General features: G+C 52.0%; 1 protein-coding gene across 1 annotated transcript in view; it reads right to left on the bottom strand.

Moving 5' to 3' along the window:
- The window catches only part of LOC140388176 (cilia- and flagella-associated protein 54-like), a 209,982-nt gene that overhangs the window by 145,244 nt on the left and 49,257 nt on the right, over window positions 1-15,481 (bottom strand). The window contains exon 5 of the mRNA XM_072471936.1: window positions 10,861-10,919. Coding sequence (XP_072328037.1) covers window positions 10,861-10,919 — 59 coding nt within the window. The remainder of the gene's footprint in view (window positions 1-10,860; window positions 10,920-15,481) is intronic.

Raw genomic sequence — 15,481 nt, 5'->3', positions numbered from 1 at the left:
GGTTCGAATCCCGGCCCTGGGTCACTGTCCGTGTGGAGTTTGCACATTCTCCCCATGTCTGAGTGGGTTTCACCCCCACAACCCAAAGATGTGCTGGTTAGGTGGATTGGCCATGCTAAATTGCCCCTTAATTGGAAAAAAAATAATTGGCTACTCTAAATTTATTTATTTTTAAAATATATATATTTGTGTAAATAAATTTCCTTCAATCGAACCTCAAAGAATTTGTCTTTATTATAATTTCCACGACAGCCTACAACACTCACATTGAAGATACCCTCCATCATGTTGTGTGGCACTACTGTGCTAAATGGGATAGACTTTGAACAGATCTAGCACTCAAGACTGGACACCTATGAGGCACTGTGGGCCATCAGCAGCAGCAGAATTATACTCAACCACAACCTGCAACCTCATGGCCTGGCATGGCCTCCACTCTACCATTACCACCAAGCCAGAGGATCAACCCTGGGTCAATGAAGAGTGCAAGAGAACATGCCAGGAGCAACACCAGGCATAACTAAAAATGAGGTGCCAACCTGGTGAAGTAACAACACAGGACTACTTGTGTGCCAAACAGCATAACCAGCAGGTAATAGACAGAGCTAAGTGATTCCACAACCACATATCAGATCTAAGCTCCGCAGTCCTGCCACATCTAGCCCTGAATGGTGGGGGACAATTGCACAACTAACTGGAGGAGGCGGCGCCACAAATATGGCCATCCTCAAGAATGGAAGAACCGAGCACATCTGTGCAAAAGTCAAGGTTGAAGCATTTGCAGTAATCTTCAGCCAGAAGTGCCGAGTGGATGATCCACCTTGTTCTCCTCCAGAGGTCCCCAGCATTATAGATGTCAGTTTTCAGCCTATACGATTCAGTTCACGTGATATCAAGAAATGGCTGAAGGCACTGGATACAGCAAAAGCTATACTTCTCTCCAGCTCCTCTCGGCTTGCACATCGCCCCCCAAGAACCATAATAATAATCTTTATTGTCACATGTAAGCTTACATTAAGACTGCAATGAAGTTACTGTGAAAATCCTCTAGTCGCCACTCTACAGCGCCTGTTCGAACAAACTGAGGGAGAATTCAGAATGTCCAATTCACTGAACAAGCACGTTTTCGGGACTTGTGGGAGGAAACCGGGTCACCCGGAGGAAATCCACTCATACACAGGGAGAATGTGCAGACTCCGCACAGACAGTGACCCAAGCCGGGAATCAAACCCGGGACCGTGGCGCTGTGAAGCAACAATGCTAACCACTGCGCTACCATGCTGCCGATGGGCCCTGACAACATTTTGGCAATAGGACTGAAGACTTGTGTTCAGAACGTCTGCACCCCGAGCCAAGCTGCTCCAGTACAGCTGCAATACTAGCATCTACCCGACAATGTGGTAAGTTTCCCTGGTGTGTCCTGTACAAAAGAAACAGGATAAATCCAACCCAGCCAATTACCGCCCTATCAGTCTACTCTCCATCATCAGCAAAGTGATGGAAGGTGTCATCAACAGCTCTTATCAAGCAGCACTTATTCAGCAATAACCTGCTCACGAACGCTCAGTTTGGTTCCGCCAGGGTCACTCAGCTCCTGGCCTCATTGCAACCTTGGTTCAAACATGGACAAAAGAGCTGAATGCCAGAGGTGAGGTGAGAGTAACTGCCCTTGACATCAAAACAGCATTTGACCGAATATGGCATCAAGGAGTCCCAATAATTACCCCTCAACGTCTTTCACTAAAACAGATTATCAGTTATTCCAATGACTACATTTCCAAAAGTATTTAATTGGCTGTTAAGCACTTTGGGATGTTTTGAAGTTTTTTCAAGGTGCTTTTTAAATGCACCTTTATATACCTTATAATAGAGTGTGCTGGAGAAAGAATAGTTGGTACACTTGAAGGTATAAAGAGAAGCAAACGCATAGAAAGAAACAGAAAAAAGCTGAGTCAACACACAGGAATAAAATGAAAAAGTATTAAAAATATAAGCAGTGGTAAACTTATAGGTGTCATATTTTGTTTGATAACACTCCTGTGAAGCACCTTGCAATACTTTTTGTTGCATTAAAGGCGCTTTAAGTGCAAGTTGTTTTGTTGTAGAAAGAAAATCAAAAGATACACAGAGTCATGAGTGTCACCTGTCATATGCTGCGATGGTTAAATCTGTTGCAGCAGCACATTGCAGGTGAAGCTGGCCAGTCTGAAAATAAAATTATTTTGCTCCATGATTGACACAATCTACTGTACTACCAAAATATCCAACACAATAAGCGGAAGAACAAAGAACAAAGAAAATTACAGCACAGGAACAGGCCCTTCGGCCCTCCCAGCCTGTGCCGATCCAGATCCTTTATCTAAACCTGTCGCCTATTTTCCAAGGATCTACTTCCCTCTGTTCCCCGCCCGTTCATATATCTGTCTAGATGCATGTTAAATGATGCTATCGTGCCCGCCTCTACCACCACCGCTGGCAAGGCGTTCCAGGCACCCACCATCCTCTGCGTAAAAAACTTTCCACGCACATCTCCCTTAAACTTTCCCCCTCTCACCTTGAAATCGTGACCCCTTGTAATTGGAATCCACTCTTGGAAAAAGCTTGTTTTTAAAAAAAAAAAAAATTTTTTATTAAAGTTTTCGCAAAATATCAACAAAATGTAAAAGGAACCCAATAGAATTAAGTACAAAACAAAACACCCCCGTGCCCCCTCCCCCCTATACATAAACAATAAAGTAACACCCCGAATTAACACATAGCAAACATAGCAAATATATACACCCCCTCAGATCCCCCAGTATAGACAAACAAAAATAAAATAGAATCCCCCCCCCCCGGGTTGTTGTTGCTGCTGACCATAGTCTACCGTTCTGCCAGGAAGTCCAAGAACGGTTGCAGTCGCCTGAAAAACCCTTGCACCGATCCCCTGAAGGCAAATTTCACCCTCTCCAATTTAATAAACCCCGCCATATCGTTGATCCAGGATTCCACGCTTGGAACCTGTGCATCCTGCCACTGAAGAAGAATCCTTCGCCGGGCTACCAGGGACGCAAATGCCAGAATACCGGCCTCTTTCGCCTCCTGCACTCCCAGCTCTCCTGCAACCCCAAATATTGCAAGCCCCCAGCCCGGTTGGACCCTGGATCCTACCACCCTCGACAACGTCCTCGCTACGCCCTTCCAAAATTCCTCCAGCGCTGGGCATACCCAGAACATATGGGTGTGGTTTGCTGGGCTCCCTGAGCACCTAGCACACCTGTCCTCACCCCCAAAAATCCTTGTCCCGGTCATGTGTGCCCTGTGCAGCACCTTAAACTGTATGAGGCTGAGCCTCGCGCACGAAGAGGAAGAGTTCACCCTCTCAAGGGTATCTGTCCATGTCCCCTCCTCGATCTCCTCCCCCAACTCCTCCTCCCACTTACCTTTCAGCTCCTCCATCGACGCCTCCTCCTCCTCCTGCATCACCTGGTATGTTGCCGAGATCTTCCCCTCTCCAACCCACACCTCCGAGAGCACCCTGCCCTGTACCGTGCGTGGCAGCAGCAGCGGGAATTTCACCACTTGCCGCCTGGCAAACGCCTTTATCTGTAGATACCTAAAGGTGTTTCCCGGGGGGGAGCCCGTACGTCTCCTCCAGCTCACCCAGCTCGTGAACTTCCCATCCACAAACAGGTCCCCCCCAACCTTCTTATCCCTGCCCTATGCCACCCCGAAAACCCTCCATCTATTCTCCTTGGGACAAACCGGTGGTTCCCCCGTATCGGGGTCCACACCGAGCCCCCACTTCCCCCCTGTGCCGCCTCCATTGCCCCCAGATTTTGAGGGTAGCCGCCACCACCGGGCTCGTGGTATGCCTCATTGGAGGGAGCGGCAGCGCCGCCGTTGCCAGCACCTCCAGACTCGTACCCTCACAAGACGCCATCTCCAGCCTCTTCCATGCAGCCCCCTCCCCCTCCATCACCCACTTGCGCACCATCGCCGCATTGGCGGCCCAGTAGTACCCACAGAGGTTGGACAGCACCAGCACCCCCCCTATCCCTACTCCGCTCCAGGAACACCCTTCTCACCCTCGGAGTTCCTCGCGCCCACACAAACCCCGTTATGCTCCTGTTGACCCGCCTAAAGAAGGCCTTCGGGATAAGGATGGGGAGGCACTGGAACAGAACAAAAGCCTTGGGAGTACTGTCATCTTGACTGACTGCACCCTGCCCGCCAGGGACAGCGGCAATGCGTCCCACCTCTTAAACCCCTCCTCCATTTGCTCCTCGTGAAATTAAGTCTATGCAGGGCACCCCAGCTCCTGGCCACCTGGACCCCCAAATACCTGAAGCTCCTCTCCGCTATTTTTAGTGGGAGCTAGCCAATCCCCCTCTCCTGGTCCCCTGGGTGAACCACGAACAACTCGCTCTTCCCCATGTTGAGCTTGTACCCTGAGAAATCACCGAACTCCCTGAGGATCCTCATTACCTCCGGCATTCCCCCCACCGGGTCCGCCACATATAGCAGCAAGTCGTCCGCACAGAGCGACACCCTATGCTCCTCCCACCCCTGCCTCGTCACTCGATGCAACTGAAAGTACTCAGACCTCCTCTTGTTCGTGGCCACACTCGCCATCGGGACCTCGTACAACAGCCTAACCCACCTGACGAACCCCTCCTCAAACCCGAACCTCTTCAGCACCTCCCACAAGTACCCCCACTCTACCCTATCGAAGGCCCTCTCAGCGTCTATCGCCGCCACTATCTCTGCTTCCCCCTCCCTCGCCTGCATCATAATAACATTCAGGAGCCTCTGCACATTCACGTTCAACTGCCTCCCCTTCACGAACCCCGTCTGGTCTTCGTGGATCACCTGCGGTACACAATCCCCAATTCTCGTGGCTAAGACCTTCGCCAGCACCTTGGCATCTACATTTAACAATGAAATCGGCCTGTAAGACCCACACTGCAGGGGATCCTTGTCCCGCTTCAGGATCAAGGAGATCAGTGCCCGGGACATCGTCGGGGGCAAACCAGCCCCCTCCCTTGCCTCATTGATGGTCCTAACCAGCAACGGACCCAACAGGTCCACATATTTTTTGTAGAATTCAACCGGGAAACCATCCGGCCCCGGTGCTTTCCCCGCCTGCATGCTCCCTATCCCTTTGGTCAGCTCCTCCAGCCCAATCGGGGTCCCTAATCCCACCACCAGTCCCTCCTCCACCTTCGGGAACCTCAATTAGAACATAGAACATTACAGCGCAGTACAGGCCCTTCGGCCCGCGATGTTGCGCGACCTGTGAAACCACTCTAAAGCCCATCTACACTATTCCCTTATTGTCCATATTGGTCCAGAAAGCGGACCATCCCTCCCTCCTCCAGTGGTGGCTCGGACCGATACAGTTCCTCATAAAAGTCCCTGAAGACCCCATTGATGCCAACCCCACTCCCTCCCCTATCCTTAACTCTCCCGATCTCCCTAGCTGCGTCCCGCTTCCGAAGCTGATGCGCCAGCATCCGGCTTGCCTTTTCCCCATATTCATAAACCGCCCCTTGGCATTCCTCCACTGCGCCTCTGCCTTCCTGGTGGTCAACAGGCCGAATTCGGCCTGGAGACTACGCCTCTCCCTCAACAGTCCCTCCTCCGGCACCTCCTGTCAACCTCACCATCTCCCCCACCAGCCTCTCCCTCTCCTCTCTCCTCTCCTTGTGGGCCCTATTGGAGATCAGCTCTCCCCTAACCACCGCTTTCAGCGCCTCCCAGACAATCCCCACTCGGACCTCCCCGTTATCGTTGGCCTCCAGGTATCTCTCTATGCTTCCTCGGACCCGCTCGCTCACCTCCTCGTTCGCCAACAGCCCCACCTCCAAGCGCCACAACGGGCGCTGGTCACTCTCCTCCCCCAGCTCTAGGTCTACCCAATGCGGGGCGTGATCCGAAATGGCTATCGCCGAGTACTCGGTATCCTCTACTCTCGCTATCAGCGCCCTGCTCATAACAAAAAAGTCGATCCGGGAATAGGCCTTATGAACGTGCGAGAAGAATGAAAATTTCCGAGCGCTCGGCCTTGCAAATCTCCAAGGGTCCATCCCTCCCATCTGGTCCATAAACCTCCTCAGCACTTTAGCCGTCGCCGGCCTCCTACCCGTCCTCGACCTGGAGCGGTCCAGTGCCGGAGCCAACACCGTGTTAAAGTCCCCCCCCATTATTAGCCCCCCACTTCCAAGTCAGGGATCCGGCCCAACATACGCCGCATAAAACCCGCATCGTCCAAGTTCGGGGCGTACACGTTGACCAGCACCACCCTCTCCCCTTGCAGCTTACCACTTACCATTACGTACCTGCCGCCATTGTCTGTCACAATGCTCGACGCCTCGAACGACACCCTCTTTCCCACCAAGATCGCCACCCCCCGATTTTTGGCATCCAGCCCCGAATGGAACACCTGAACTACCCACCCCTTCCTCAATCTTACCTGGTCTGCCACCTTCAGGTGTGTCTCCTGGAGCATGACAACATCCGCCTTAAGCCCTTCAGGTACGCGAACAACCGGGCCCGCTTAACCGGCCCGTTCAGTCCCCTTACGTTCCAGGTTATCAGCCGGATCAGGGGGCTACCCGCCCCCCTCCCCTGTCGACTAGCCATAACCCCTCCTCGGCCAGCCACACGCCCGCACCCCACGCCCGGCCCGCTCCCCACGGCGGCAGACCCCCGTCCCAACCGCCTGTACTCGCTCCAGCTCCCCCTTGACCATACCAGCAGCAACCCGGTGTGTCTCCCCCCACCCAGCTAGGACCCCTCCTAGCTGCTTTGCTCCCCCCATTGCGCTCTCGCAAGTCAGCTCACTCCTGCTGACCCCGGCCACTCTCATTCGACTCCTCCCATTGTTGGACTTCCCCTCCCCCTCCATTACCCACCAGCAGGCTCTCCGCCTCCCCCTTCCATCCCAAGCGCAGGAAAAAAGCCGCGCTTCCCCCCCCCGCCCCCCCCCCAGCGCGGGAAGAAGCCTGTGCTTTCCACCTGGCCGGCCCGGCCTCCTCTGGCGCACCTCCTTTTACAGGCCCAGGCCCCTCACCCCCGACTCGGGCCTCACCCTCCCCCGCGGGACCCCATCCCCCCTACCGGCCATCCACCCCCTACTCAGTTTACTTGCCCCCCTCCAAGAGCCCACCCAACAGACCCAACCAAAACAGTGTCCAACCCACCCTAACCATCCGCACCGAATAAAAACTAAACAAGAACAAACAACACCCCCTCAAAATGTAACACAACAACAACAATCCCCGACCATCCCCACGCCCAATCTCCCATCTCGACCCTCAGTTAGTCACCAGCTTCTCGGCCGGAACAAACGCCCACGCCTCCACCGGGGACTCAAAATAATGGTGCCGGTCCTTGTAGGTGACCCACAGTCCCGCCGGCTGCAACATGCCAAACTTCACCCCCTTCCTGTGCAGCACCGCCTTTGCCCGGTTGCACCCGGCCCTGTTCTTCGCCACCTCCGCGCTCCAGTCCTGATATATTCGAACCTCCACGTTCTCCCACCTGCTGCTCCTCTCTTTCTTGGCCCACCTGAGTACACACTCCCGATCAGCGAACCAATGAAACCGCACCAGCACCGCCCGCGGTGGCTCGTTGGCCTTGGGCCTCCTCGCCAGCACTCTATGGGTCCCTTCCAGCTCCAGGGGCCCCTGGAAGGACCCTGCTCCCATCAGCGAGTTTAACATGGTGACCACATAAGTCCGACCCCTCCAGCCCCTCCGGGAGGCCCAGGATCCGCAGATTCTTCCGCCTCGACCGATTCTCCATCTCCTCGAACCGTTCCTGCCATTTCTTGTGGAGGGCCCCGTGCGCCTCCACCTTTACCGCGAGGCCGAAGATCTCGTCCTCATTATCGGAGATCTTTTGTCGGACCTCGCGGATCGCCACCCCCTGGGCCGTCTGGGTCTCCAGCAGCTTATCAATAGAAGCCTTCATCGGCACCAACAGGTCCGCTTTGAGCTCCCTGAAGCAGCGCTGGATAACCTCATGCTGCTCCTGCGCCCACTGCATCCACGCTGCCTGGTCCCCGCCCGCCGCCATCTTGCTATTCTTCCCTCGCAGTTTCTTTGGGTTCACCACCACCTTTTTAGTCGTCCCATTCCTGGTCCAAGCCATACGCTGTCGGGGGAATGTTGCAGTCTTCTTCCCACACCGGGAAATGTCGATAAAATGCCGTTGGGGGCCCTGAAGAGCCCAAAAGTCCATTCCAAGTGGGAGCTGCCGAACGTGCGACTTAGCTCTGCATAGCCGCAACCAGAAGTCGGAAAAAGCTTGTTGCTATCCACCCTGTCTATGCCTCTCATAATTTTGTAGACCTCAATCAGGTGCCCCCTCAACCTCCGTCTTTCCAACGAAAATAATCCTAATCTACTCAACCTTTCTTCATAGCTAGCACCCTCCATACCAGGCAACATCCTGGTGAACCTCCTCTGCACCCTCTCTGAAGAATCCACATCCTTCTGGTAATGTGGCGACCAGAACTGCACGCAGTATTCCAAATGTGGCCCAACCAAAGTCCTATACAACTGTAACATGACCTGCCGACTCTTATACTCAATACCCCGTCCGATGAAGGCAAGCATGCTGTATGCCTTCTTGACCACTCTATCGACCTGCGTTGCCACCTTCAGGATACAATGGACCTGAACTCCCAGATCTCTCTGTACATCAATTTTCCCCAGGACTCTTCCATTGACCGTATCTTGAATTAGATCTTCCGCTCTTGAATTAGATCTTGCAAAAAACATCACCTCGCATTTGCGTGGATTGAATTCCATTTGCCATTTCTCTGCCCAACTCTCCAATCTATCTATATTTTGCTGTATTCTCTGACAGTCCTCCTCGCTATCTGCAACTCCACCAATCTTAGTATCATCTGTAAACTTGCTAATCTGACCACCTATACCTTCGTCCAGATCATTTATGTATATCACAAACAACAGTGGTCGGAGCACGGATCCCTGTGGAACACCACTAGTCACCTTTCTCCATTTTGAGACACTCCCTTCCACCACTACTCTCTGTCTCCTGTTGCCCAGCCAGTTCTTTATCCATCTAGCTAGTACACTCTGAACCCCATACGACTTCACTTTTTCCATCAACCTGCCATGGGAAACTTTATCAAACGCCTTACTGAAGTCCATGTATATGACATCTACAGCCCTTCCCTCATCAATTAACTTTGTCACTTCCTCAAAGAATTCTATTAGGTTTGTAAGACATGACCTTCCCTGCACAAAACCATGCTACCTATCACTGATAAGTCTATTTTCTTCCAAATGTGAATAGATCCTATCCCTCAGTATCTTCTCCAATAGTTTGCCTGCCACTGACGTCAAGTTCACACATCTATAATTCCCTGGATTATCCCTGCTAACCTTCTTAAACAAAGGGACAACATTAGCAATTCTCCAGTCCTCCGGGACCTCACCCGTGCTCAAGGATGCTGCAAATATATCTGTTAAGGCACCAGCTATTTCCTCCCTCGCTTCCTCAGAAACCTGGGATAGATCCCATCCGGACTTGGGGACTTGTCCACCTTAATGCCTTTTAGAATACCCAAAACTTCCCCCTTCCTTATGCCGACTTGACCTAGAGTATTTAAACATCCATCTCTACAAAGAACAACAAAGAACAAAGAAATGTACAGCACAGGAACAGGCCCTTCGGCCCTCCAAGCCCGTGCCGACCATACTGCCCGACTAAACTACAATCTTCTACACTTCCTGGGTCCGTATCCTTCTATTCCCATCCTATTCATATATTTGTCAAGATGCCCCTTAAATGTCCCTATCGTCCCTGCCTCCACTACCTCCTCCGGTAGTGAGTTCCAGGCACCCACTACCCTCTGCGTAAAAAACTTGCCTCGTACATCTACTCTAAACTTTGCCCCTCTCACCTTAAACCTATGCCCCCTAGTAATTGACCCCTCTACCCTGGGGAAAAGCCTCTGACTATCCACTCTGTCTATGCCCCCCATAATTTTGTATACCTCTATCAGGTCGCCCCTCAACCTCCTTCGTTCCAGTGAGAACAAACCGAGTTTATTCAATCGCTCCTCATAGCTTATGCCCTCCATACCAGGCAACATTCTGGTAAATCTCTTCTGCACCCTCTCTAAAGCCTCCACATCCTTCTGGTAGTGTGGCGGCCAGAATTGAACACTATACTCCAAGTGTGGCCTAACTAAGGTTCTATACAGCTGCAACATGACTTGCCAATTCTTATACTCAATGCCCCGGCCAATGAAGGCAAGCATGCCGTATGCCTTCTTGACTACCTTCTCCACCTGTGTAGCCCCTTTCAGTGATCTGTGGACCTGTACTCCTAGATCTCTTTGACTTTCAATACTCTTGAGGGTTCTACCATTCACTGTATATTCCCTACCTGCATTAGCCCTTCCAAAATGCATTACCTCACATTTGTCCAGGTTAAACTCCATCTGCCATCTCTCCGCCCAAGTCTCCAGACAATCTAAATCCTGCTGTATCCTCAGACAGTCCTCATCGCTATCCGCAATTCCACCAACCTTTGTGTCGTCTGCAAACTTACTAATCAGACCAGTTACATTTTCCTCCAAATCATTTATATATACTAGCCTCAACATCCGTCATGTCCCTCCTTGGTGAATACCGATGCAAAGTACTCATTAAGAATCTGACCCATTTCCTCTGACTCCACGCATAAATTCCCTCTTTTGTCTTTGAGTGGGCCGATCCTGTCTCTAGTTACCCTCTTGCTTCTTATATACAAATAAAAGGCTTTGGGATTTTCCTTAACCCTGTTCGCCAAAGATATTTCATGTAAAGAAGATCAAATTTATTATGCTTGTTACTTTACCTTAGCATAAAGTGCTAATACCATCAAATGTCTGCAAATGGTGTAAATGTAAATGGTACCTGAAAACACACAAAAATATATTAATGCATTTCCAGCCAATAATTGAAAAGATACATTTTAAACGCATGTATTCAGTTTTCTTAAAAACAAATATGTCTATTTAGAAAAGTCAGAAGGAAACATCTATGTAATGGGTTGAAGGGTTATGGAGAACGGGCAGGATGGTGGAGTTAAGGCCAGGATGAGATCAGCCATGATCGAATGGTAGAGCAGACTCGATGGGCCAAATAGCCTAATTCTGCTGCTATATCTTATGAACCTATATTGGTTATTGAGAATCTGTTATTTGTAAAATCCTCCACACTGATACTCTGATGTAGGGAGCTGACTGGACGATGTTTGCAGTATTGCAAATTAGTAACCGATTTCCTCACCAAATTATATCATTGTTTACAAATGTCTTATCCAACATGGCAAGGTTGGCTTCCGGTTGCGGCTATGCCGAGGTAGGTCGCACGTTCGGCAGCTCCCGCCGGAGACGGACTTTTGGGCTCTTCAGAGGGGTCCCAACAGCAATTGTTCAATGGCTTCGAGTGTGGGAAGGTGACAGCAAGGTCCCCCCGACATTATATGGATTAGACCAGGAGTGGAACGGCTAAAAAAGTGATCCTGGTGCAGCGAAAAGTGCGAGTGAGGAAAAGCAAGATGGCGGCGGGTGGAGACCAAGCAGTGTGGGCGCAGTGGTCGCAGGAGCAGCAGGAGTTTCTTAAATGCTGCTTTGAGGAGCTGAAGACAGAAAGGCTGGCGCCAATGAAAGCGGCGATTGAGAAGCTTGTGGAGACCCAGAAGGCCCAAGGGGCGGCAATCCCGGACGTGCGGCAAAAAGCTTCGGAGAACGAGGACGAGACCTTGGGCCTGGCGGTGAAGGTGGGGGCGCATGAGGCGCTGCACAAGAGGTGGGCGGAAAAATTAGAGGACCTGGAGAATAGGTCGAGAAGGAAGAATCTTCGGATTCTGGGTCTCCCTGAAGGAGTCGAGGGGCCCGATGCCAGGGCATATATGAGCACGATGCTCAATTCGCTGATGGGCGCGGGAGCCTTTCCGTGGCCTCTGGAGCTGGATGGGGCTCATCGGGTCCTGGTAAGGAGACCCAAAGCCAACGAGCCACCAAGGGCTGTGGTGGTGAGGTTCCACCGCTTTGTGGACAGAGAGTGTGTCCTGAGATGGGCCAAAAAAGAGCGGAGCAGCAGGTGGGAGAACACGGAGATCCAAATTTATCAGGACTGGAGTGCGGAGGTTGCTAAGAAGAGGGCTGGTTTCAACCGGGCTAAGGCGGTGCTCCATCGGAAGGGGGTGAAGTTTGGGATGCTGCAGCCAGCGCGATTGTGGGTCACGTTCCAAGACCGGCACCACTATTTTGAAATGCCTGATGAGGCATGGAACTTTATACAGACTGAAAAGTTGGACTCAAATTGAGGGTTTGTCGTGGGGGGATGTTTACTGTGTTTACCGCGTTTGGGGAATGTTCTTTTTGTTTGAGTGCTGGGTGGGGATGGGTGAATGGATTTGATGTGGGGGCTGTGGGCGTTGGTGTCGGAGGGGCAGGGCCCCACAGAGGAAGAGGGGGGGTGGAGGCCCGGGGATGGGGAGTTGGGGTAAGGCCGCAAAAAGGAGCTGTGCCAGAGGGGGAGGGGCCGGCTCAGGAAAGCGCGGGCTTTTTCCCGCATCAGGGAAAGATGGGGGCGGGCCTGGGGGGTGGGGGGGGGGGGGGGGGGGGGCGGTGCTGGAGAGGAGTGCACATTGACTGCCAAGGGGTGGGGGGATTCTCACACTGGGGGGTCGATGGAATGGCGGGAGAGGCCGGGGTCAGCAGGAGTCAGCTGAATTACGGGGGTGTCATGGGGGGAGCAAAATGGCGAGGTGAGGATCTAGCGGGGGTAGGGGGGGGCAACTGGGTTGCTGCTCTCCATTGGCCAAAAGGGAGCTGGAAGTAGGAAAGGTAGTCGGGGCAGGGGTCCGCCGCCTGGGGGACTGGAGGGTGCGGGAGGTGCGGGCACGTGGCAGGCCTAGAAAAGGAGATGGCTAGTCGGTGGGGGGGGGGGGTTTGCCCCCCCCCCCAATCCGGCTGATAACTTGGAATGTGAGGGGCCTGAACGGGCCGGTCAAGAGGGCCCGGGTGTTCGCGCACTTAAAGGGACTGAAGGCAGACGTGGTTATGCTCTAGGAGACACATCTGAAGGTGGCAGATCAGGTTAGGCTGAGAAAGGGATGGGTCGGGCAGGTCTTTCATTCAGGGCTGGATGCGAAGAACAGAGGGGTTGCAATACTGGTGGGGAAGTGGGTGTCGTTCGAGGCACTGAATTTCGGTGGGAGCAGAGTGCAGGGGCCTGTCGGGAGGTGAGTTTTTGATTTAAAAACACTTACCTTACAGGAGCAGTCCTCAGAATTTCGGCGGGAGCAGAGTGCAGGGGCCTGTCGGGAGGTGAGTATTTGATTTAAAAACACTTACCTGGCCCCAATTCTGTTCTTCTTTTCGGTGTTATTTTTTATTTTTTTTAATATAAGGTGGGAACCGGAAGTTCGACCCGCGGACTTCTGGGAAGGTTCCCCCCCCCCCCTCCCACCCCCCCGCAAAACCAATAAATTCTGGTGGAGAGGAAACCAGAGACGCTACACGTGTAGTGTCTCCCACCCGCCCTACTCCTCTAACCTAATAATAAGACCCATTGGTGTGAGGTAAGTGCCATATTATATATATATATTTTTTTTTAAAATTTATTTATTAACCAGAACTTGGTTGGAAGTTAGAGGGATGGCAGGGAAGGGAGTGCAATGTTCCTCCTGCAGGATGTTTGAGGTGAGGGATGCCGTTAGTGTCCCTGCTGATTTTACCTGCAGGAAGTGCAGCCATCTCCAGCTCCTCCAAGACTGAGTTAGGGAACTGGAGCTGGAGTTGGATGAACTTCGGATCATTCGGGAGGCAGAGGGGGTCATAGATAGCAGCTTCAGGGAATTAGTTACACCAAAGATTGGAGATAGATGGGTAACTGTAAGAGGGACTGGGAAGATGCAGTCAGTGCAGGGATCCCCTGCGGTCGTTCCCCTGAGAAACAAGTATACCGCTTTGGATACTTGTGGAAGGGGGGGTACTTACCAGGGGTAAGCCATGGGGTACGGGCCTCTGGCACGGAGTCTGTCCCTGTTGCTCAGAAGGGAAGGGGGAGAGGAGCAGAGCATTAGTAATTGGGGACTCGATAGTCAGGGGCACAGTCAGGAGATTTTGTGGGAGCGAGAGAGACTCACGTTTGGTATGTTGCCTCCCAGGTGCAAGGGTACGTGATGTCTCGGATCGTGTTTTCCGGGTCCTTAAGGGGGAGGGGGAGCAGCCCCAAGTCGTGGTCCACATTGGCACTAACGACATAGGTAGGAAAGGGGACAAGGATGTCAGGCAGGCTTTCAGGGGGCTAGGATGGAAGCTCAGAACGAGAACAAACAGAGTTGTTATCTCTGGGTTGTTGCCCATGCCACATGATAATGAGATGAGGAATAGGGAGAGAGAGCAATTAAACACGTGGCTACAGGGATGGTGCAGGCGGGAGGGATTCAGATTTCTGGATAACTGGGGCTCTTTCTGGGGAAGGTGGGACCTCTACAGACAGGATGGTCTACATCTGAACCTGACGGGCACAAATATCCTTTGGGGGGGGGGGGGCGGGATTTGTTAGTGCTCTTTGGGGGGGTTTAAACTAATGCAGCAGGGACATGGGAACCTGAATTGTAGTTTTAGGGTACGGGAGATTGCGAGTATAGAGGTCAGGAGCACAGATTTGACGTCGCAGGAGGGGGCCAGTGTTCAGGTAGGTGGTTTGAAGTGTGTCTACTTCAATGCCAGGAGTATACGAAATAAGGTAGGGGAACTAGCAGCATGGGTTGGTACCTGGGACTTCAATGTTGTGGCCATTTCGGAGACATGGATAGAGCAGGGACAGGAATGGTTGTTGCAGGTTCCGGGGTTTAGGTGTTTTAGTAAGCTCAGAGAAGGAGGCAAAAGAGGGGGAGGTGTGGCGCTGCTAGTCAAGAACAGTATTACGGTGGCGGAGAGGATGCTAGATGGGGACTCTTCTTCCGAGGTAGTATGGGCTGAGGTTAGAAACAGGAAAGGAGAGGTCACCCTGTTGGGAGTTTTCTATCGGCCTCCTAATAGTTCTAGGGATGTAGAGGAAAGGATGGCGAAGATGATTCTGGATAAGAGCGAAAGTAACAGGGTAGTTATTATGGGAGACTTTAACTTTCCAAATATTGACTGGAAAAGATATAGTTCGAGTACATTAGATGGGTCGTTTTTTGTACAATGTGTGCAGGAGGGTTTCCTGACACAATATGTTGACAGGCCAACAAGAGGCGAGGCCACATTGGATTTGGTTTTGGGTAATGAACCAGGCCAGGTGTTAGATTTGGAGGTAGGTGAGCACTTTGGGGACAGTGACCACAATTCGGTGATGTTTAAGTTTAATGATGGAAAGGGATAAGTATGCCCTGCAGGGCAAGAGTTATAGCTGGGGGAAGGGCAATTATGATGCCATTAGACATGACTTGGGAGGGATAGGTTGGAGAAGTAGGC

The sequence above is a fragment of the Scyliorhinus torazame genome, chromosome 13 (assembly GCF_047496885.1).
Source record: "Scyliorhinus torazame isolate Kashiwa2021f chromosome 13, sScyTor2.1, whole genome shotgun sequence".
NCBI classification, from domain to species: domain Eukaryota; kingdom Metazoa; phylum Chordata; class Chondrichthyes; order Carcharhiniformes; family Scyliorhinidae; genus Scyliorhinus; species Scyliorhinus torazame.
The sequence above is the reverse complement of the archived record's forward strand: the minus strand, read 5'-3'. Positions and strand labels throughout refer to the sequence as shown.